Source organism: Lissotriton vulgaris, chromosome 4_1 (genome assembly GCF_964263255.1).
Source record: "Lissotriton vulgaris chromosome 4_1, aLisVul1.2, whole genome shotgun sequence".
NCBI classification, from domain to species: Eukaryota; Metazoa; Chordata; class Amphibia; order Caudata; family Salamandridae; genus Lissotriton; species Lissotriton vulgaris.
In genome coordinates, this window is record NC_141691.1 from 1,400,436,097 (window position 1) to 1,400,461,284 (window position 25,188).

The 25,188-nt window shown below is 48.8% G+C and overlaps 1 protein-coding gene across 1 annotated transcript in view; it reads right to left on the minus strand.

Moving 5' to 3' along the window:
- Window positions 1-25,188, minus strand: part of OSBPL1A (oxysterol binding protein like 1A) — a 2,145,795-nt gene that overhangs the window by 465,274 nt on the left and 1,655,333 nt on the right. The window contains exon 21 of the mRNA XM_086965647.1: window positions 2,518-2,700. Within this exon, the coding sequence (XP_086821773.1) occupies window positions 2,518-2,700 (183 nt within the window). The remainder of the gene's footprint in view (window positions 1-2,517; window positions 2,701-25,188) is intronic.

Below are 25,188 nucleotides of genomic sequence, written 5' to 3' on the forward strand. Positions count from 1 at the left end.
CACAGCGCCCAGGTGCTCATGACGAGCTCGGCTCGTCATGCAGCACGATGGCGCTGTGCTCATGACGAGCTGAGCTCGTCATGACCACACCCGTTTTCGTTCAGCACAGAAGGGGAATTATCCCCAGGTGTGAGCGCCACAGCGGTTATGACTAGCTCAGCTCGTCATGAGCACAGCAAAACCGTGCATCATGACGAGCTGAGCTCGTCATGAGCATGGGAGGGGTTAAACAAAGCATCTGATTTTAAGTGTACTCTCGGGCTACACTGTAAGAGACTTAGGGCCTGATGACAAGTTTGGCAGACAGGGTTATTCCATCACAAACGTGACAAACATCCCATCCGCCGTATTACAATTCCATTATATCCTATGGAAATTGTAATAAGACAGACGGGATACCCGCCGTTTGGGACAGAATATATGCCCTGCCAAACTCGTAATCAGGCCCTTAGTAAAATTCTGCACATAAGAAAGGGAAATCCAATAACCCCTTGCGAGCTTAGGTATAAATTAGAACAAAATAGGTGCAACCAAGGGATAATGTAAAAAACTATTTTGCTGACTAATTGTAATAGATCAAACCATCTCTGCCTTTTGGTGACTCCCCGTATTCGCCGCTCCAGAATGGGTGGCTGAGCTTTCGCAGTGATTACTGCCAAAACCTGGAAAAGCCTGCCGCTGTCCTTGCGTATAGCTAAATCTGAATCCATTTTCCGACGCAACTCGAAGACCTGGCTATTTTCCAAATCTTAGCCTGCTATTAGTACCCGCATCTGCCGCCTGCCTTAGCGCCAGGATCCCCCCGTTGGGGGTACCTGTGCGCTTTATACGTTTAATAAATAAATAAAATAATAACAAATGAAAGGTCAATCATACATTCAGCTGAACAATTAATGAAGATACATCAATACACAAAAGTACCTGAGAAGAGGCGTATATATTAAAAACATTTAATAAACAAAACATAAATCAAAATACAACATATTAATGATCAATCAATACAAAGTTTTTTCTTCACTAGAAGGGGTACATTTTGCAACACATAGCACATGTCCCATAGGTGGGAAAGCCTGGTAATGTCAAATAGTAGAGGTCAAGTGTGCTAGTCTACTCTTGCTTAAGATGTTTCTTCTGTCAATCATTCATTCTTTTCTAACTGGATATTTGTAGGTGATTGAGCACTTGCCGCACGAGAAAAAGGATGAGGAGCACGTCGATTGTTTCAGGGCCAGATGTAGGTAGGCATTTACCGGTCGGTAACGGCCGAATTCGGCCGTTACCGACCGGTAAATGCAATTTGAGATGTAGGGCCCTGTATTTTACAGAATCGGTAAATTTACCGATCGGTAAATTTACCGATTCCGTAAAATACCGAATCGGTATTTTTTCCGATTCGGTAAAATTGATATGTAGGTGGGACTCTTCTGAGTCCCACAAGCATTACAGAATCGGTATTTTAAAATACCGATTCTGGTGTGCATGCACATGTGTGCATGCACACCTGTGCCATATGACAGGCAGACCTGCCCCTAGGGCTTGTATGCCTGCCACATGGCACCCAATCCTGTTTAGGGGGTGCCAGGGGGTGTCAAAGTGACACCCCCTGCACCCTTGTGAAATTCGGTATTTACCGATTCGGTAAATACCGAATCGGTAAAGCCTATTGATTTCTATGGGCTTTGAAGCCCATAGGAATCAATAGGCTTTACCGATTCGGTATTTACCGAATCGGTAAATACCGAATTTTACCGATTCGGTAAAAGGGAACATCTGGATTCCCTACATACCAACCCCTCACATTTACCGAATCTCAATTACCGAATCGGTAAAATTCGGTAATTTTCGGTAATTAAGATTCGGTAAATGTTACTTACCTACATCTGGCCCTCAGTCTCTGGTTTAATTCTCAGGTCAATATGCATAGGGCAGAGATGGCAGAGTTTTTCTAAATAATAAAGAACAGTTACATGTATGTCTAAAAATCTGTTAAATACGTAAGTAGAGTAAATACACACAGCAAAAGTGAACAACATGTGTGGGAGGCACATTAATTGGGATTTGTACTCACAGTGGCAAAGAGCACAAGAGAAGCAATCAGGAAGAGTTAAGACTAAAGAAACAAGAACATATCTGGCTACTAAGCAGGGATTTGCATGTGCAAGTAAAACATTTGTTTTCAATAATCTTTTTGGTTGCACCTATTTTGTTATATTAATAAAGATTCGTCCACATTTATTGGTCACAAATTAGTGCCTTTCATTAAATATGAGTGGTATAGACCTAAAATTAAATCGGCCTGCCAACTTAAATTTTATTGGTTATATACAGTAGTAAAATGTAACCAGGGGCTCGCTTTATTTTGATTAAACATAAGCATATTTCATGGTGTACAAAGTTACACTATTACATAATTCAACAATGTGTGTACACCATGTGAGATTCATTTTTGGAAAACAGCCTATAAGTAACGAGTTGTTATCAATAGCCTTGAAATAAAAACTTCTAAGGGGTACTTACTTAAGAAGTTCCAGTGTGATAATTCCCTTGGGTTCTGCTTCCACACTCTTGCCCCAAAACTTTAGTTTCGGGTATATTGATCCATGAAACACAAAGTCGCTGGTCAGTCCTTCAGCATGGAAGGCGCTAACTGGTGGATGGTGGCTGACTTGCTCGGAGATGAGCCTAAATCCATGATCATCACTTAAAAAAGAAAACAATTCAGTGGACACCCATTTTTTGTTGTTATATTTACAAATACGTTTGATAGTGAACTAGCTGTAGAGATTTGTCAAAAGTGCTTAGGACCAACATCATGCCATAGAAGGTTTAGGTGATATTTTTCATTAATAGACCATATTTTCCAGGAAAAACATTAACTGCAAACAACAAAACCATTATTTATGGATAATTCAAACTACTAACCACCATTCACTTTTGAGCATATTGATTCCATACTTGAAAGCAACATTATCAACGTCATAAGCAATTTGCATCCAATACAAACCCATAGACCTAGACATGACTGAACTCGAAAGGCACCTAATACACTAGATACACACTCCTCTCAGCATTGGATATCTCCCTATTCCTTTTTATTTTCTTTTATTTTGTTGATTGTGGTTCAAATGTTTAAAACACGGATATCTTGCAATCAGTTATGATACTTGCTTCTTCTGCCCAAGCAATATTGTGTTTTGTGATCCCACAGCCGACTCACACATGGGCTACACACTTCTCTTCCTATTGGTGTACTTACATATTGACAGCCACAGTTGGTAAGAGACATGCATGACAGACATGTCCCACTCTTCAATCAGAGGTGATGGTATGCTTGGGCTATTGATACCCATGCTGATCTGCAAATGCACGTCAACTACCAAGATGCCGAAGTACATCAAGCTATGACTAAGATTTAAATGCTCTGAACGGTGTAAACGGTGACATTGTACTACTGACCTTGCTATAAGTGCGACTTGTACCAATGTTTGGATTATGTGCAATAAGGAAAGATAAAATGCAATAAAGATCTTTTTTTTAAAAAATCTAGATCAAACGCAATGATTAAAAAGTGCACTATACTGAAAATCATCTTTACATAACTTCACCTCCGAAACAACGTCTTCTTTATTTTTATTTCTCCATGTAAACCTTATTCATCCCTGGAGAGTAAAATTCATTACAAAAAGTATGAGGATTCATCTAAAAATGGCACAAAATATTAATATCTTTCCATTGATTTACATATTTTTTTGGGGGGGCAGGCTTTTTTTTCTCCATGGGGTTGAAGGCCTACAATTTACAATATGAACAAGTTACTTACCTTCGGTAAAACTCTTTCTGGTGAAGACTATCTAGCCACAGATTCCTCACCTTTTGAATATTCCCAAGGCATCAGACTAGATTCAGAAACTTTTCAATAGTACCTCTGTGCTCCAGAAGGTGGATGGTGCCTTGCGGCTCTGCACGGACTGTTCCGCTTCAGAAATTATGTGTTGTGCTTTCGAGACTGTCTGTACCCATAGATGCCGACCCCCCAAAAAGAAAATTGCTTGACAGTGTGCAGATACCTAGACTAGGGAATTTATTAAGGAAGTCCAATCCGAGAACTGGGAGGATGGTATGGTCGATGAGGGATGTGCGGCTAAATAGCGCCTATACCAGAATGTGTGTTACCAAAGGTAAGTAACTTGCTCTTCCGATAAAGACTTCTAGCTGCAGATTTCTCACCTTCCAAATAGATCCAAAAGCAATATCTATAGGGAGGTGGGTCTGTGGATTGACTCAGGCCAGAAGGTCTAGCAAGACGGAGCAGGTAAAACACCCCTCCTGACGACACATTTATAGTGAATCCCAAAGATGACAGGTGGTTCGGTGTAGTCTGGAGGTGGTTGACGACTGCTTGGGGAGAGCCAGTCTTAAAAAAAAACAGTTGTTGAGGTAGGGGAAGATTAACAACCCTTCCTTCCGAAGATGTGCTGCCACCACCAACATCTCCGAGGAACCCTGACTAGACCAAAGGGGAGCACAGCAAACTGAAAATGCTCCTCTCCCACCATGAAATGTAGAAAACGCCGATGGGCCAGCTAGAGGGGAACATGGAAATATGAGTCTTTCAGGTCCAACACCATCATCCTGTCTCCAGGGTTGAGGGCAGAGGACCTGGGCCAAGGTGAGTATCTTGATATTCGCCTTGCAAATAGGAGTTAAGAGGGTACAGATCTAGAATAGGCTGAAGACCTCTGTTCTTCTTGGGCACCAGAAAGTAGTGTGAATAACAACCACGTCCTACTTTTGGCACACTCTCCACAGCTGTTTTGGTCAAAATGCTTTCCACTTCCTGCACCAAAATGGAGAGATGATACTTTGTCAGTTGCTGAGGAGACAGTGGAAGGTAAGGAGGAGAAGAGAGAAAGGGTAAGGCTTATCCCTTTGCGAACAATCTGTAGGTCCCCACCTGTCCGATGTGATTGCTTGCCAACACAGCAAGTATCAGTGGATTTTGAATCTCATAGGGTGGCTGTGCCACTGCAATGGCACGCTAAAGGGATTTTTCAGGTGAGGCGGCATGGGTGTGGTGCTGACTTTGGCCAAAGGAGCATTGGGCACCACGGGCTCTACTGCAAAACTGCTGGGTTACCTGTGGGGACTGCACCGATTGGCGTAAGTGAAGTTTGGCCAAAGCCAGGAAAGGAACTGTGGAACTATTACAGTTAGTGAGGCAGGGCGGAAAGGCCCATTAGACTGAGCATTAGCCCAATTCTTAAAGCGCTCAATAAAAAAACTTTTTTCCTTAACAGGCGAGTCCCAGCCAAAGGACATCTTTATCAAGGCGGACTGAATTTAAAATTTAATGAACTATTGTTTAGTTAATTAAAACCATAACAAGTTTCCTGTTCAGTTCACAAACTAATGATTAAAAATAGAATTTACATAAAAGAGAAATGTTCAAGAATTAAATTGCAAAAAAAAAAAATCCAAATAATCATATTAAACAGAAAAATATAAAACTTTAAATATCAAGGAATAAGGAACATGAAATTTAATACTTTAAAAAAAAAATTAAATTGCTTTCAGGCATTTTTCAAAAGCAAGGAGGAACTTTATCATCTTGCAGTTTATTTGTGGGTCCATTGAATCCAAACAGCAAATGACCGCTGTCCTGCATGTGCGCACTCTCTTAGCAAGAATGCAGTTCTTTAAGGAGTGCGTTCGCTCTTGATTCAGCTTCTTACAGTGACATGTAATGTGACTTAGGTCTTCCTTGATGTGACCGCATAGCCGACAGGCAACGGATAGTAGTTGTTTCCAGGCAGGCTCGTCTGCCAACGTTGGATATTTACCAAATCTTAGGGCCATCAACCTTTTTTTTTTTTAAAGATTGTTTTTATTGAAGAAAAACAGTTGCAGACATTACATTAATCACATAGACGGATAGGTTTGATCAGCATAATTTAGGCAATCAAATACTTCGCTGGACAGCAGATACTTTAGATCATTAATACTTAAGCGATTCAATAAACCTCAAGACAGTCATTACATCACACATATCGCCTCTACATAAATAGGACTTACAACACGCTGCACCACTACGCCTCTATATCTTCATTGTGAGAAGTTGGCCCGATATGCAACGTTCGCTATTCTAGCGACCGCTATGTATCGTTCCAACGACCCTTATGGTGTTTGGTTGTAAGTCAACCTATAGACCAGCTATCCTAGTAGCGTGGATACGAGCAGTCTAAGGCTAAAGACTCGAGAGGGCGTGTTAAGCCAGCTGTTATACCACATATACCCCTTGAACACCAAGTGAAAGGACACCACACAAGTGTTATGAAAATAAACAGTTATTTATTAAGAATCACAACAGCCCTGTACTCTTTATGAGGACAGGGTACTAAGCACAAACCAAATCTCTTAGGAAAATACTTCAAGTGCACAATTAAAACAAGTGTCCGAGGACACGGAAAGTTTAGTGGTCTCGGGCGGACCCGATAAGGCAAGTCGGAAGCGAGGGACTCAGGACCCTAGAGTAAGGAGGCTATGCAGGCACCGAAATGCCGAGTTACCTAGCCACGAGGGCTGCGGCTGCACAAGTCTTACAGGCGTCGGGGTCTTCGCTGACGAGCCAGGAGCCGGAAGAAAAGGAGTTGCTGGCCGGCGACCAGTGATGAATAGTTCGTAGAGATCCAAGCCTGGATCGGAGATCGATGACACCTGAAAGCAGAGGGGACCAAGTTCGTACTACTAGCCAGTAGTCAGAGGGTACCAGGAGGGCACCGGTTGGCCGTCACCTCGACCAGGTGAGTGGGCGACGCTAGGCTCTGCAGTCTCACGGACCAGGAGGCGTTGTCGGCGACCAGGATGGAGGTGCGAGCTGTCCCACGAAGGATGATGCTGTCGGCGTCGCTGGGCCCAGGATTGGGGCAACAAGCCTTGGCAGATCTCAGGGCCACGTGGTAGGCCTAAGATGGCGTCTTGAATGGACCAGGAGGGTCCGGGGTGCTCCTCTCGGAAAAGGGGGCAAGGGCCAGTCTGGAGCAACCAGACCAGCAGCGTTGATTGTCGGATGTCGTCACAGAAGGGCACAAGCCAGCGACTAGTGACCAGACAACGTGCTGAGCAGCGAGCAGAAGGGCCCCACGCAGATCGTGGAGATGCTGGGAGACTGCACTTCGGTGCTGGAGCGGCTCAGGGTCGGGGCTTCTCGGACCCCAGAGCACTCACCAGAGAATGGCTTCGATGGTCGTGCTGGTTAAGAAAGCGTGCAGGTTTTGATGATGGCCGGTCCCTCGAGGTCTCGTCGCACCCACCGATCACAGCTGAGCTGATGACGTGGGTAGAGGTCAGAGGTGCCAGGGAAGCCGGTTCTCGTCGAGCTGGGCCGTCGGATCCTTGAGGAAGGACTTGCAGCAAACCGCAGAGTTCTTAGATGGTGCCCGCTGATGCAGGGTGACTACTCCTTAGTCACAAGGGAGAAATCTTGAGAAGAGTCTCGAATGTCCTTTCGTAGAAAGTAGTTCTTGATTCAAAGATGATCTAATTTGGAAGGGTCCCCGCTCCGGCCTTTATTCTAAAGAAAGGGGTGGGTACATGACTAGGTCCTGCCCTAAGGGTGGGACCAGGAAGGGGGGTAGTTACACCCCTCTCCCCTGTCGGACTTTCCCCAGGCCAGGGCTGGCGCCCCTGGAACTGGTTCTGACCGGCAGATGCGTAGTGAGCACCGGGGTGCCACTCCGCAGTCACCTTCTCGCAGAAGCCCTACCTACCCAGAATACACAAACCCTGTCTGGGACGGTGCGAACACCGCCCTCGACAGGAAACCCTTTGTCCAAGCGCCCCTCGCTGGAAGGACTCCCAGCAGCAGGCGGTCAGACTCGTGTCTGTGGTGGCAGCATCCATTTGGTGGAGCTGAGGCTTTAGTTAACTTTAACCGGGGTTCACAGTTACGTACATGTCGTGTCCCTCTAGAAGGGCGGAATGCTAACCTCGTCGCCAGAATTGGTGAGAGGGCAGCATCCCGATTCGTATGACACCTTACTCGACATGCCTTGATAACGCGATACCGAAGTTACCGATGTGGTACGCGTTATCATGGAACAGCCATTGGGTCTTGATTCCGCAAGCTGCAACCGGGCTCGGCTCGGGCCAGAACCTAGTTCACACGAGCCCACGCACTCTGCCTTCAGGATTGTCAAGGCCTGCCATAGGAGTGACTGATAGGAACTCGGGTGTCCATTGTATGGTTAGATATAGAGCTACTATACCTACAGCAAAGGGTGCTTACACGACTTTGCCCCAGCTGTCATGCAGCCAGTTGTGTCAACTTTAGGAGGCCAACCAGGGGTGGCATAATACATGCTGCAGCCCCTGGCGGCCCTGGGTACACCTATGCCCTGCGTTACGGGGTCTGATAAGGTGGCCCAGTACCAATTGGTAAATGCACCTAGGGTACATGTTGTAATTTAGAAAGAGAACAGCCAGGCTGTGGGTCTGATTAGCAGGCCCACAGCCAGAGAAAGTCGTAAACCAGTGAAACAAAAAAAAAAAATCCGGGTGATCATGGGATTGCAGACCCTACTCTCCTACATGACCCCCCCCCAAACGTCGGAACAATAAGCTAACCTTGACCAGGTGAGTCTTCTTGTTCTAAGTGGAAATATCTGGAGAGCCCATCGGCATTGCCATGATCAGTACCAGGTCTATGTTCCACTGTAAAGTCCATCCCCTGTAGGGAAATGGACCACCTAAGCAGTTTGGGGTTTTCACCCTTCCTCTGATTTAGCCACAAGAGGGGCTTATGGTCGGTCTGAATCTTGAAGTGAGTGCCAAACAAGTATGGCCTCAGCTTCTTCAGGGCCCAAACCACGGCAAAGGCCTCCCTCTCAATAGCTGACCAATTCTTCTCTCTAGGGGTCAGCCTTCTGCTTATAAAAGCAATGGGCTGGTCTTGACCATCAAAATTCAGTTGAGAAAGAACAGCTCCCACACCCAACTCAGAAGCGTCTGTTTGGACAATGAATGGTTTGGAGTAGTCTGGACTTTTAAGGATAGGCGCCGTGCACATGGCCTGCTTTAGGTCATCGAATGCTTTTTGACAGCTCGCTGTCCACTGAACCTTTTTTTGGCATTTTCTTACTTGTCAGTTCATTTAATGGTGTCACGATGGAACCATAGTTCCTGACAAACTTTCGGTAGTATCCAGTCAGGCCCAAGAAAGCTCGAACCTGAGTCTGGGTGGTTGGAGGAGCCCAGTCCCTGATTGACTGTATTTTGCTCTCCAGTGGCTGAACCTGGCCTCCACCTACAAGGTGGCCCAGGTATACAACCTGTGTCTTCCCTATCTGGCACTTGGTGGCCTTGATAGTGAGGCCTGCGGCTTGCAGGGCCTCTAACACTTTCCGCAGGTGGACCAGGTGATCCTCCCAGGTGGAGCTAAAGACAGCAATATCGTCTAGATATGCCGCACAGAAGTCATCCAGCCCAGTAAGGACTTGATTCACCAACCTTTGGAAGGTGGCAGGTGCATTTTTCAGACCAAAGGGCATCACCACGAACTGATAATGCCCACCAGGGGTAGAAAATGCGGTCTTAGGCTTGGCGTCCTCAGCTAACCTGATTTGCCAATACCCAGCTGTCAGGTCAAACGTACTTAAGTAGTTGGCCGAAGCCAGTCTATCGATAAGCTCGTCTGCCCTTGGTATTGGGTGGGCGTCAGTCTTAGTGACTGCATTGAGACCCCTGTAGTCTACGCAGAACCTCATCTCTTTCTTACCGCCCGGGGTGTGAGGTTTCGGCACTAGAACTACGGGACTAGCCCAAGGGCTATCCGAGGGTTCAATGACTCCCAGCTCCAACATTTTCTGCACTTCACTCTTGATGCAGTCTCTAACGTGATCAGGCTGCCGGTAGATTTTACTCTTGACGGGCAAGCTGTCACCAGTGTCAACCTCATGGGTGCACCAATTGGTCTGACTGGGTGTTAGAGAGAACATATGTCTGAAAGACTGAAGAACCTGTTTACAGTCTTTCTGTTGATGTTCGGAGAGGCTGCCACAAAAGACAACACCATCTACCGATCCATCGTCAGGATTCTGAGTGAGCAGGTCGGGGAGAGGGTCACTCTCCTCCTCCTGTCCCTCATCCAGGGCCATGAGCAAACTCATGTCCTTCCTGTCGACATATGCCTTGAGCCTGTTGACATGAAGCACCCTGTGGGGGCTCCGGGGAGTTCCCAGGTCGACCAGGTAGGTGACCTCTCCCTTTTTCTCCAGGATGGTGTAGGGCCCGGACCATTTGTCCTTGAGTGCTGCTGGGGCCACTGGCTCCAACACCCACACCTTCTGTCCGGGCTGGTAAACAGTCAAGACAGCCTTTTGGTCATGCCAAGCTTTTTGGAGTTCTTGGCTGGCCTTAAGGTTTTCGGATGCCTTCTCCATGTATTCAGCCATCCGCGAGCGGAGGCCAAGCACATAGTCCACTATGTTGGTTGCAGGCTTTTTGAGAGGTCTCTCCCATCCTTCCTTCACCAAACACAGGGGTCCTCTTACAGGATGCCCGTACAAAAGTTCAAAAGGGCTGTAGCCAACCCCCTTCTGTGGGACCTCTCTGTAAGCGAATAAAAGGCAGGGGATCAGGACGTCCCATCTACGCCGAAGCTTTTCAGGTAGTCCATGAATCATCCCTTTCAGGGTCCTGTTGAATCTCTCAACAAGCCCATTGCATTGTGGATGATAGGGTGTAGTGAACTTGTAGTTGACACCACATTCCTTCCACATAGCAGTTAAGTAGCTCGACATAAAGTTTGCACCTCTGTCGGAGACGACCTCCTTAGGAAAGCCCACTCTGGAGAATACTCCAACTAGGGCTCTTGCCACAACAGGTGCTGTAGTGGTCCTAAGGGGAATAGCTTCAGGATACCTGGTGGCATGATCCACTACCACCAGTATAAACTTGTGCCCTGATGCTGTTGGTGGTTCCATGGGACCGACGATGTCAATCCCCACCCGTTCAAAGGGCACCCCCACCACAGGCATTGGTATAAGGGGGGCCTTTGTCGTGCCACCTGACTTACCACTGGCTTGGCAAGTGACACAGGAGCGGCAAAACTCCTTTGTATCTTCGTTCATATGAGGCCAGTGAAAGTGCGAGACAAGCCTGTCCCACGTCTTCGTCTGGCCTAAGTGACCTGCTAAGGGAATCTCGTGGGCCAAGGTAAGTAGGAAACCTCGCTGAGACAAGGGTACAACCAGCCTCCTGGTCATGCCAGGCTTGGGGTCTCTTGACTCAGTGTACAGGAGTCCATCTTCCCAGTATACCTTGTGGGTACCGGTGGCGTTCCCAGCAGCCTCAGCAGCAGCCTGCTGTCTGAGGGGTTCAAGAGAAGGGCAGTCTAACTGGTCCTTCCCCAGGTCTTCCCTTGAGGGTCCCCCTGAACCCAAGAATTCAACTTGATCAAGTTCGAACTCTCTCGGCTCAGTTTCCCTCAATTCCTGTAGGTCAGCCTCCTCTGAGACTTGATCCACGACCTGGGGCAAGGGGGAAGGCGCAGCCTTAACCCTACCGCTCTTTTTCTTGGGAGGTGTCTGGTCCGTTGTTCCAGGATCCAGCACCTGTTCAGTGGGGCATTTCCTGACCTGTGACCTGGTCACAGCGAACACATGTGCTGGCAAACCTAACATTTCCATGTGAGTCCGGTGCTCCACTTCTGACCATTGTGATGACTCCAAATCATTGCCCAACAAACAATCCACTGGGAGGTCTGAACTAACTACAACCTTCTTTTGGCCAGTTACCCCTCCCCAGGAGAAAGCTACAATTGCCATACTGTGATTGGTAGTGACATTGCTTGCATTGGTCACCAGGAATTCTGTACCTGGCATGATCTGTCCAGGGTCCACAAAGTTAGGTGTCACCATGGTGACACTGGCACAAGTGTCCCTATAGGCCTGAGCCATTTTTCCATTTATGAAAGGTGTCTGTCGGTATTTGCCCAAAGTATTGGGACTTACGTCAGGGGACATATCCACATCCCCTGTACTGACAAGGACAGCCTGAGTGAGCGTACCAACTAAGTTGTCGCGCCCCTCAGAACCCAGGGTTAACCCTACTAAACCCTTGGGAGGTGCACTACCACTGCTGGCTGTACTAGGGGGCACAGGTGCCTTAGGGGCTGCAGTGGCAGGAGTCTGCCCTCCTCCTTTCTTGGTGCACTCACTAAACCAGTGAGATTTACTTTTGCAGTACTGGCACCATCTTTTGGATTGGCCTTCTTTCTTCTTTTGGGGAGCCTGACCCCCACCCTCTTTGGGTTGTTGGGGACCTGTCGAAGACTTCTGGTCATTTTGTTCCCCCTTAGAATCTTTACCCTTCTGGTCTGCTTTCTTCTGACCACCTTGATTCTGGCCCTGGTTCTGTTTAACTCTTGTACGAACCCATCTGTCTGCCTTCTTTCCCAATTCTTGGGGAGAGGTCAGATCCGAGTCGACAAGATGCTGATGCAACAACTGGTTCTGACAATTGTTTAAAATTTGTTCTCTCATCATCAAATTATACAATCCTTGGTAATCAGTAACCTTACTGCCCAGCAACCAGCCCTCAAAAGCCTTAGTGGCACAATCGACAAAGTCAGACCAATCTTGAGACTGCGTTTTCTGGGTATCCCTGAACAGCACCCTGTACTGCTCAGTGGTTAGGCCAAACCCTTCAACGAGTGTATTCTTCAAGACGTGGTAATTATTAGCATCCTCTACCCTTGTGGTGAGGAGCTTGTCTCTTCCTTTACCTTCAAAGGAGAGCCACAAGATAGCTGCCCACTGACTCTGGGGAACACCTTGCACCGTGCAGGCCCTCTCCAAAGCAGTAATCCATTTGTGGATGTCGTCCCCTTGTTTAAAGGGGGGCACTATCTTACCAAGGTGTTTCGTATCAAAACTCCTCTCCCTATTACTAGGTACAATGCTGCCACCAGTGGGGACTTCCCCACTTAACTGTTGCTCTCTAGCAAAGGCAAGCCTTTCTTTGGCCAGGGCAAGTTCTTCCCTTTCGATCCTCAGATTAGCTGCCCTTTCCTTAGCTTCGTACACTCTCCGCTGAGGGGACGTCATCCCTCTTTGCGAAGAGTTGTGAGAGCCATTGGTTTGAAGGGATCTGCCAGAGTCTCTTGACAGAGATCTGGCTCGTCCATTCCCAATGTTAAGCTGACCTGATAGTGGCCCCGGGGGTCCCCCAGTACCACTGTCATGTTTGCTTAAGTTGGACCTGCTTAGTCTAACGACTTCTACCTGTCCCTTATCTGCCTCATCCCCAGAGGGATCCTCATCCTCATCATCCTCCACATCTTCGTTCTCAGTTGAGAGGTGGATGAGGTCAGGATCGCCTCTGGTTCCCTCAAGGGGGGGCATGTCTCCTTCTGGATTAGAAGAGCTAAGAAGGGTCTCAGCTTTTCTGGCATCATAAGTCTCCAAGAGACCAATCAGAAAGGACGTTGTGGGGTTAGACCCCTGCTTGATCTTCCTGGAGTGACACACTTGTCTTAACTCCTTGAAGCTCAGCACAGTATATCTTGAAGGGATGACCTGTGGAGGGTCAACTGACACAAGGGGAGACTCAGAGTTTCCTCCTTTGTCCGACATACTGTTTCTAGTGTGGTGTAAGTGATGCACCTACCTACACTATGTGTTTACCTACTGTTCCCTTGCTAAGAGTTGCAGCCAAGGTGTGCTACGCCTTGAGGAGCTGCAACAGCTGGTTCAGTAGAACTCAGAGTATTCTAAGCTTTAGTTATATGTACTAACAGTACTTATGCGATCTTTCAACAAGATATTCTTAGGATACGTGTGGTAAAACAACAGCAAGCTCAAATCCCAACCGCTGCTCACCAATGTGAGAAGTTGGCCCGATATGCAACGTTCGCTATTCTAGCGACCGCTATGTATCGTTCCAACGACCCTTATGGTGTTTGGTTGTAAGTCAACCTATAGACCAGCTATCCTAGTAGCGTGGATACGAGCAGTCTAAGGCTAAAGACTCGAGAGGGCGTGTTAAGCCAGCTGTTATACCACATATACCCCTTGAACACCAAGTGAAAGGACACCACACAAGTGTTATGAAAATAAACAGTTATTTATTAAGAATCACAACAGCCCTGTACTCTTTATGAGGACAGGGTACTAAGCACAAACCAAATCTCTTAGGAAAATACTTCAAGTGCACAATTAAAACAAGTGTCCGAGGACACGGAAAGTTTAGTGGTCTCGGGCGGACCCGATAAGGCAAGGCGGAAGCGAGGGACTCAGGACCCTAGAGTAAGGAGGCTATGCAGGCACCGAAATGCCGAGTTACCTAGCCACGAGGGCTGCGGCTGCACAAGTCTTACAGGCGTCGGGGTCTTCGCTGACGAGCCAGGAGCCGGAAGAAAAGGAGTTGCTGGCCGGCGACCAGTGATGAATAGTTCGTAGAGATCCAAGCCTGGATCGGAGATCGATGACACCTGAAAGCAGAGGGGACCAAGTTCGTACTACTAGCCAGTAGTCAGAGGGTACCAGGAGGGCACCGGTTGGCCGTCACCTCGACCAGGTGAGTGGGCGACGCTAGGCTCTGCAGTCTCACGGACCAGGAGGCGTTGTCGGCGACCAGGATGGAGGTGCGAGCTGTCCCACGAAGGATGATGCTGTCGGCGTCGCTGGGCCCAGGATTGGGGCAACAAGCCTTGGCAGATCTCAGGGCCACGTGGTAGGCCTAAGATGGCGTCTTGAATGGACCAGGAGGGTCCGGGGTGCTCCTCTCGGAAAAGGGGGCAAGGGCCGGTCTGGAGCAACCAGACCAGCAGCGTTGATTGTCGGATGTCGTCACAGAAGGGCACAAGCCAGCGGCTAGTGACCAGACAACGTGCTGAGCAGCGAGCAGAAGGGCCCCACGCAGATCGTGGAGATGCTGGGAGACTGCACTTCGGTGCTGGAGCGGCTCAGGGTCGGGGCTTCTCGGACCCCAGAGCACTCACCAGAGAATGGCTTCGATGGTCGTGCTGGTTAAGAAAGCGTGCAGGTTTTGATGATGGCCGGTCCTTCGAGGTCTCGTCGCACCCACCGATCACAGCTGAGCTGATGACGTGGGTAGAGGTCAGAGGTGCCAGGGAAGCCGGTTCTCGTCGAGCTGGGCCGTCGGATCCTTGAGGAAGGACTTGCAGCAAACCGCAGAGTTCTTAGATGGTGCCCGCTGATGCAGGGTGACTACTCCTTAGTCACAAGGGAGAAATCTTGAGAAGAGTCTCGAATGTCCTTTCGTAGAAAGTAGTTCTTGATTCAAAGATGATCTAATTTGGAAGGGTCCCCGCTCCGGCCTTTATTCTAAAGAAAGGGGTGGGTACATGATTAGGTCCTGCCCTAAGGGTGGGACCAGGAAGGGGGGTAGTTACACCCCTCTCCCCTGTCGGACTTTCCCCAGGCCAGGGCTAGCGCCCCTGGAACTGGTTCTGACCGGCAGATGCGTAGTGAGCACCGGGGTGCCACTCCGCAGTCACCTTCTCGCCGAAGCCCTACCTACCCAGAATACACAAACCCTGTCTGGGACGGTGCGAACACCGCCCTCGACAGGAAACCCTTTGTCCAAGCGCCCCTCGCTGGAAGGACTCCCAGTAGCAGGAGGTCAGACTCGTGTCTGTGGTGGCAGCATCCATTTGGTGGAGCTGAGGCTTTAGTTAACTTTAACCGGGGTTCACAGTTACGTACATGTCGTGTCCCTCTAGAAGGGCGGAATGCTAACCTCGTCGCCAGAATTGGTGAGAGGGCAGCATCCCGATTCGTATGACACCTTACTCGACATGCCTTGATAACGCGATACCGAAGTTACCGATGTGGTACGCGTTATCATGGAACAGCCATTGGGTCTTGATTCCGCAAGCTGCAACCGGGCTCGGCTCGGGCCAGAACCTAGTTCACACGAGCCCACGCACTCTGCCTTCAGGATTATCAAGGCCTGCCATAGGAGTGACTGATAGGAACTCGGGTGTCCATTGTATGGTTAGATATAGAGCTACTATACCTACAGCAAAGGGTGCTTACACGACTTTGCCCCAGCTGTCATGCAGCCAGTTGTGTCAACTTTAGGAGGCCAACCAGGGGTGGCATAATACATGCTGCAGCCCCTGGCGGCCCTGGGTACACCTATGCCCTGCGTTACGGGGTCTGATAAGGTGGCCCAGTACCAATTGGTAAATGCACCTAGGGTACATGTTGTAATTTAGAAAGAGAACAGCCAGGCTGTGGGTCTGATTAGCAGGCCCACAGCCAGAGAAAGTCGTAAACCAGTGAAACAAAAGCAAAAAATCCGGGTGATCATGGGATTGCAGACCCTACTCTCCTACATTCATCATCTGAACTATCTATTTCTTCTTCTGGCAGCAAGTCGCATAAGTTCCCCCTGAAAATGTTCCAAGGCGCCCAGATTTTGTTCCATGTACGCGGGCTTCCCCTAGACTTATAAACAGTGCGCTCCAACCTTTTTTTTTAAAAGGACTGAATAAGTAGAAGCCAAGTAAACCGCAGGAGTAAGTGATTTATAACTGTTAATCACGGCCCAAGCGTGAGAGCAATGGGAAAAGATTTCCTTATCAATTATCAATGAATGATAAGATCAAACGTGGTGTTGTACTTCAATTTATTAGACGTCATTCCCCTGATATAGTCCTGCTGCAGGAGACCCATTTGATAGGGAACGCTTGTAAGGCTGTTGATAGGCGAGGCTATCGGTTGGCAGCACACGCTGGGTTCACATCTGGCTCCAGAGGAGTCGGCATAATGGTTAAATCCTCTTTACCCCTTGAAATTGATGAAGTTGCCCTCGACGATAGGGGCCGTTATGCAGCTGTCTCTGGGCGGTGGGAGGGGAAGATGCTTACAATCGTTACTGTCTATATTCACCCGGGGCTCCAGGCTACCACCTACACTGATCTTGGAAGAACTCTCCTAGGACTTCCGGATGGTATCCTTATACTGGGTGGGGATTTCAATTCGGTGGTCTCGGGTGAGTGTGACAGGCTACCCCCCAGGGTCCTGCCGTTGTCTCAATTGTGGCTGCCTGAGTTGCTTGAGACTCTCGGGTTGGTGGATGTCTGGCGGATGTTGGACCCCACGCAAACTCAATACACGTTCCACTCTGGAGCCCACGGCAGCCTCTCGAGGATTGACTATTTTCTGATGTTGGCTGCCCACACCCCCTTGGTGCGTGGGGTTCGTCATCTTCCCAGGGGCATCTCTGATCATTCACCCTTGATGCTTGAGGTTTCGGTGGGATATCTTGGTGGGAGTAGGATTCCCCCTATCCATCCTTGGCATTTTAGGAACCCCAAGCTCCGCTCTGAACTTCTCAAGGCTATTGACTGTTATTTTAATGAGAATGAGGGGTCCGTCTCTTCCCCTATTTCCTTGTGGGAGGCCTTCAAGACTGTGGTAAGGGGCTCTGCACTGTCCTTCATTGCTGCTGATAAGAAGGCCAAGAGGGAAAACTTGTTGCTCCTTGAGGCCGAAATTACCTCGCTTGAGAGCGACTTGGGTGGTGACGATACCCCTGCAATCTTGCACTCCTTAGCGCTGAAACAGGCTGATTATAGGGCCCTGGTGACTGATGCTGCTAAGGGTATGCACAGGAGTCAACTGGGCAGAATCTATGATGTGGGAGATAAGGCTAGTAAGCTACTGGCATGGTTGGACAAGTCTGAGAGAATGAGTTGTGTGGTGCCAGTGATCACCCGTGTGACTGGGGAATGCGTGTCTGACCCAGGTGAGATTGTTGAATGCTTTGTGGACCATTTTCAGACGGTATACCGATCGGTGAGTGATAGAGACGAGTCTGACTCCTGCTTGCTTCTGCGTGATATTGCGCTGCCCTGTGTGTCGGACGAGGATAGGTCCGCTTTGGATGCGCCTATAACGGTAGATGAGATTGCTATCGCTATACGATCCCTTCGTTCGGGTAAGGCTAGGGGGCCGAATGGTCTACCCATTGAGCTTTACAAGCTACGGCCTGATAAGATGGCGACCCATCTGCGCAATATGTTCATTGATGCCTTTGAGGCTGGTCTCCTCGCCCTTGATCAGCGTTTGGCCATTATAGTCGTCATCTACAAGGATGGTAAGCCTCGTGACCAATGCACTTCTTATCGCCCTATTTCTTTGCTCAATGCTGAGCCTAAGATCCTGGCCAAAGTACTAGCGAATCGCTTGCTAACGGTGATCTGTGACCTGATCCATCCGGATCAGTCCGGTTTCATTCCTCATCGGAATACAGCACTTAATCTTCGCAGACTCCACGGAATTCTCGCAAGAGCTGGGACGCTGACTGAACCCGCCATCTTGGCCTCGCTGGATGCCACTATGGCTTTCGACACTATCGAGAGGCCTTATTGGTGGGCGGCCCTCTCGAAGTTTGGTTTTGGTCCTAACTTTATTGCGTGGGTGCGGCTCCTGTATGAACGTCCATTGACCCAGGTGGTCGTTAATGGCAGAGTCTCTGGATCGTTCCCGCTTGGGTGTGGCACCCGACAGGGTTGCCCGCTCTCCCCCCTCCTCTTTGCTCTGGCATTGGAACCGTTGGCGGCGTGGCTCCGGTGGGAGCCCTCGATTAAAGGGATCCGGTGGGCCCCGGATATTGAGGATCGCGTTTTGCTATACGCAGATGATATTCTCCTTTACTTTACTTCACCTCAGAAGTCCCTTAACATGCTCTTTGATGTCCTCACCTCCTTTGGGAAGAACTCGGGGCTCGTAATTAACTGGAATAAATCATGTATTTATGTCATAGCGGGGGTGCTGCCAGGTGGCGGAGACTGGGTTCAAATACCTGGGAATCTTCATTTCCCTGGACCCCTCTGTACGTTACGACCGCAATCTATATGTTCCTCTTCGGCACCTTAAACTGGACGTCCAGCGGTGGCGCGGCTTGCCCTTGTCCCCACTGGGGCGTGCGGATCTTTTCAAAATGATGTCTCTCCCTAGATTTTTATACGCCCTGCAGAATTTCTTTGACCCTGTTCCCTCTAGCTACTTTCGTGAGGTTGAGGGGCTCCAGAGGCAATTGATTTGGGACGGACGGGCTCGTATCTCCTTATCTAAACTCACTTTGCCATTGGTATGACGGTGGCATAGCCCTTCCGGACATCAAATGCTACTACTGGGCCTCTCAGTTGAGCGCGGTCAACCATGTAACGTACTCCTCGGGCCCCGTCCCTGCCTTCGCAATGGACACATTACTGTTGCCGGGCGGTAACTTCAACAGGGCTTTGTACTCGAAGGAGCCATTCCGACTTCTGACTGGACCTACAAAGTGTGCTGTGCGTGCATGGAGAGATGCGACTGTGGCTACGGGCTGGGGTGATAAGATGACGCGGCTGACTCCATTGTATGACTCTGAGAGGTTGGGCAGTCTGTGGCGGTCGAAAGGGTTTGATAAGTGGGACATGATCGATATTAGCAAGGTGGAGGATCTTTGGTCCAAGGGCACAGTTAAGTCCTTTGATGCCCTTAAGGTGGAGTACCAGCTTGACGACAAGGAGTATTTTCGATATCTTCAGGTGCGCCATGCTCTGATCTCTGTGTTCCCTCCTGGGACGGAGATCCCCCAGTCGACACCGCTCGAGGACCGTATTCTGGATGGCCACATGCCTGACAGTACGATTTCCTTGATTTATAAAAAGCTCATCAACACCAGAGCTGATTTACTTGTGCGGCTTCGGGCCTCCTGGATTGCGGATGGCCTGGATTTAGACGACCAGGATTGGCAGATAGTGATCGCCTCCCCTAAAGAGGTGGCTATTCCAGCTCGCTTTTGTTTTGTGCAACTGAAAATCCTCCATCGAGTTTACATGACTGGTACGCGTCTGGTTCGAATGGGATACTCGATTGATGGGCTGTGTAAGCGTGGTTGTGGCATGAGTGGCACCTTCCTACACATCATCTGGGAATGTCCGGGGGTATCCGCTTTTTGGTCCAGAGTGCATGACATTATGGGGCGGGTCACCGGAGTCTCTCTTTTGCCTGAGGCGCGTCGTTGCCTGCTTAATGTCTGGGAGCCTACGGACTGCATGGCCGCTCAGACCTTCTGGGTAACTCTTGGCAACATGGTTGCCAAGAGGGACATAGCGCAACTCTGGGGTTCTCATAGACCGCCAGGGATAACAGCCTGGAAGGAAAACATGGACTGGTGCATGTTTCGGGAGAAGACGGTCTATGAGGCTCGGGCCGTCCCAGGAAGTGGGGCAGGATTTGGTCACAGTGGAATGAGTATCGTGGAGATATCTGCACCCCTCCACTCGAGTATACCGTTGATGTTCCTTCGTCCCCGTAATTGACGTTCCTGAAGACTTACTAATAAAACTTCTTTGTGATCCTTTTAACCATCCCCCCGTCCCTCGTTATGAGTCACTAAATTCTTTAGAGTCTGACTCCCTCCTCCTCTCCACCCCGAACCCTAGGTATTGCTCCTACCATGTGAGTGTTTGTGATGTTTGTTATTTGTTTTCATCAAAATTATAAAATGAAACCTGGCTGATCCTTTCTTTATGGTGTTTTGATGCCGGTGCACCGATATGTTGCTATTTATGGTTTCAATGTAATGCCTTGTTGTCTGGTATCCAGATGTTTTTGTCATAGCGGCCGGCCTAATTGGGTTGTAGGCAGACGCTGTGTACTGTGCAATCTGAAAATAAAGGTTTTTTAAAAAAAAATTTTTTTTTTTTTTTTTTTATCAATGAATTAAATTTGGCCGCTTTATTTATAGCCTGTTGGAATGAGATAAATGGCAAATTTTTATCCCAAAGCTCTGCAGTACATGTTAATTCCAATGCGCTGGACACAAATTTATTTGCTTCAGATTTTTTTTGTGTTTCAAATTCCTGCCATAGAAATTTGTTTAGATTATTATCGATGGCATTCATCTTAATCCGGTACCATACCTTAATACATGTATACAGTCGTCCCACTGTCTCATTCATAAGACCAAATTCTAAGCGCATTTGTGCTGGTGAAGCGGAGCTGGGAAGTTGAAAGACCCTCTTGTAGATTTTGGTGATTAAATTGTTTAAAAGAGCGGAATCCTTACTGTGCATTGCTACACTTGCATAAGCTAAGGAGGGAAGTGCTTTGCTGGCGATTACAGATAGTAATGGTTTGAAAGATGGACCCTCCAATTTTTTTGACAGGGAACTAAATGCAAAAATTAAGGCGCCAACTCTCCGTGTCAAGTAATTTTTCTGGTCTTTTAACGCTAGTTTATCATCAATGAAGTATCCCAGATATTTATAATTTGATACCCTTTCCAGCCTTTTTCCTTCAAAGCAGATATTGCAATCGATTGAACGTCGATTGGTAATTAACATTGTTTTAGTCTTAGATGAGTTCAGAGACAGCTTGTTTGCGGACAGAAAAGCAGAAAGTGCAGTTAGCAACCTGGCCATACCAACTTTTGTTAAGCTCATGAGCACAATGTCATCAGCATATGCAAGATGAGTGAGCTGCAAGTTGCCTAATTTCGTTGAGTGAGCGTTACATGTGTTTAACTTGCTGTAGAAATCCGAGAGGAATAAGTTGAATAGATGTGGAGCCAAGACACAGCCTTGTTTTAAACCAGTTCTTGTGAACACTTTCCTTGATAAACGGGAACCATCCCCTAATTTTACCTGTGTCCATGTGTCTGAGTAAAATAGTAGCAGGCCCCGTAATATGCTCTCCGGTATAGCCCATGCTCTCAGTTTAGCCCATAGTAGGTCCCGATCCACACTAGAGTGATCAAAGGAACCATAACTGATTTAATGAGCCATTCGCAGTTTCACTGTACCGGCCGTGTGTACTTACACGTGCATGACTTAATCTTTGAGACAAGCATATGCTACTGGCAGGATCAACCAGGTAACTGGACATCGCCCGAAAACCCAGTCGATCGGAGCCACGCATGGCGGTGAATGACAACCTTGGTGCCTATGGCCTGACCTATGGAATCGGTGGTGTGCAAGAGAAGAGTAAACCTGAACTTAGCAGCATCACAACCATCTTGAATCACCTGACAAAGTACATGACAAAGGTCTTCTGGCACACCAGGGAGGATTTGTGCCACAGAAGAACAAGTTACTTACCTTCGGTAACGATATATCTGTAAGAAACATAGGTTAGTTATAGATTCCTTACCTTCGAATTACCCCCAGTCGTCCGTAGGGATCCGTAACGTTTTTCGTCAGCAGTACCCCTGCGTGTCGGAAGGTCGACTCCATGTCCGTCGTTGGTGTCATGGTAGCCAGGATTAAGTCGCAGAAGCTACATAGACACTGCCCTTGCGCGCAAACGTCAGTTCTGTACACGACTTTCCACGCCAGAAGTGCAGAGCCATGCAAGACACTAACTACTGATGCACAAAACTAGGGCCCGGAAAGGATGTCCTTAACCCTAGAAGTCAGTTCACAGAAGGTGGAGGATGGGTGGGCTGGTAAGTAACTCTTGAAGAAACAGTTAGTTATAGACTCCTTATCTTAGATACTCCAGCAATACCAACCCTAGAGGTGGGTCTGCGAACTAAGTTCACACCAGAAAATCCTGGAGAACAGAACGGCCAAAGAAGCAGTCTCTCCGGACTTGGCTGTCCAGGCAGTAGTGCTTGGTGAACATGTGCAGTGATGCCCATGTAGCTGCCTGACAGGTGTCATTTAGGGGGACTCCCTGCCCCAAAGCAGTAGTAGCTGCCATCGCCCTGGTGGAATGGGCACGTAGCCCCACTGAAGGCTCCTTCTTTGAATAGAATTGAATAGCATGCCTTGTTGCACAGAACGACCCACCTGGAGATGGTCCATTTGTGCATGGCCCGACCTTTCTTAGCGCCTGCGTACCCAACAAAGAGCTGGTGGTCCACCCGGAATTGTTTGGTGCGATCCCAAAAAAAAAAAAAAAAAAAGGAGCGCACATTTTGGATCCAGACGGTGGAGCCTCTCTTCCTCTTTTGAAGGATGGGGAGGTTGAAAGAAGGTGGGCAAAGTGATGGTTTGGCCAATATGAAAAGAAGTGACCACCTTTGGAAGAAAGGAAGGTCGAGTTCTGAGGACGACCATGTCCAGATGAACAGCCAGAAAAGGAGGATTGGAAGACGGAGCTTGTAGCTCACTCACCCTGCGCGCCATCAGAAAATAAGTTTTCAGAGTGAGGACTCTGGGAGGACAGTTATGTAGTGGCTCAAAGGGAGCGCACATGAGATAAGTAAGAACCAAGTTAAAGTCCCACTGAGGCATTAAGAAGGGAACAGGAGAAAAAAGATGAGTAATGCCTTTGAGAAATCTATTTACAACAGGGGACTTGAAAAGAGACAGCTGATCAGGAAGCCTGAGGAAGGCTGAAATGGCCGAGAGCTAGTCCTTAATTGTGCCCAGAGCAGAGCCCTGCTGGGCCAAAGACAGGAGGAAAAAGAGAACCTCAGAAAGAGAGGCAGAAAGGGGATCCACAGCCTTTGCTGTGCACCATGCCTCAAATTTATTCCATCTGCAGGCGTATACCGTCTTAGTGGAAGGATGCCTGGCTGCCAAGATTACATCACAGACTTCGGGAGACAAGTCAAATGACGTCAACTGCCGCCGCTCAATCTCCACCCAAAGAGGTGGAGGCAGAACACGTTCGGGTGGAGGAAAGTCCCCCACTGCTGCGACAGAAGATCCTCCCGAAGAGGCAGTCGGATCGGGGGTTCGATAGACATGTTGAGCAGCTCGGGACACCAGACTCTTCGTGCCCAATCTGGAGCAACAAGAATGACTTGGGCCCGGTCACGCTTGATCTTCTTCAGCACTCTGTGCAGAAGTGGTATAGGCGGAAAGGCGTATAGAAGACAGCAACTCCACTCCCAATGAAAAGCATTGCGTAGTGAGTGCCGTCTTGAAAATTCCAACGCTCAAAATTGCTGACATTGCGCGTTCTCTTTGTTGGCGAATAGATCTAACCAAAGCTCTCCCCACTGTTGAAAGAGACCTTGCACCACCTCTAGTGAAGATGCCATTTGTGATCCATCATGCACCTGCGGCTGAGTTAGTCCGTCCTGGTGTTGAGTAAACCTGCCAGGTGTTGAACCACCGGGGATATGCCCTGATGTTCCAGCCATGTTCCATCCATGTCCAGAGACGGAGCATAGGGTCCACAACCGTACCCAGCCTTGTTTGTTGCAGTACCGCATGGTGGTGGTGTTGTCCGTGAACATCTGACTACTCTTCCCCGGACAGAGGGAAGGAAAGCTTTTAATGCATGACGGATCGCCCAAAGCTCCAGAAGGTTGATGTGGCGCTCTGACTCTGCCAGAGACCAGAGGCTCTAATCTCTGCCTCTCCCATGTGGCCGCCCCATCCCAGAAGGGATGTGTCTGTCACCACTGTGTGTTCTGTTGGGGAAGAGAGACGGAGCTGCCGTTGACCCAATCCTGGTTCGTGAGCCACCGCTGCAAATGTCGCGCAGTGCCCTCCAGGAGCTGGATGCACTCTAACACATTCCGCTGATGCTGCGCCCACTTGAACTTCTAGTCCCACTGCACAGCCCGCATATGCCACCTGGCATGATCAACCAGCAGGATGCAGGAGGCCATGAGGCCCAGCAGCCGCAGGGTCATCCTGGCCGAAACCCAGGGTAGAGGCTGAAAAATCGGAATCATAGCCCGAATATCCCGGACTCGCTGCTTGGGAAAATAAACCCAAAACTGAGAAATGTCCAGAACCGCTCCGATGAAGAGGAGATTCTGAGAGGGGGTCAGGTGTGACTTCGGCACATTGATGGAGAACCCCGGTGAATGCATGTGGTCGGCCATAGTCTGGAGGTGGGAGACTACTGCCTGGGGCGAGCCCGTCGTCGAGATAGGGGAAGACTGGAACCCCTGATCTGCGCCGATGAGCTGCGGCCACTGCCATCACTTTCGTGAACACCTGTGGGCCCCGGTAAGGCCAAAGGGTAGCACGGTAAACTGAAAGTGCTCGTGGCCTACCGTGAACTGCAGGTAACGTCGGTGGGCTGGCAGGACGGTGATGTGAAAATAAGCATCCTGCAAGTCCAACGCTACCATCCAGGGCAGACAAGACCTGAGCCAGGGTCAACATTTTGAACTTCTGGAGGAAGCAGTTGACGTCCTTGAGATCCAAGATAGGACACAGGCCCTTGTCCTTCCTGGGCACGAGAAAGTAGTGGGAAT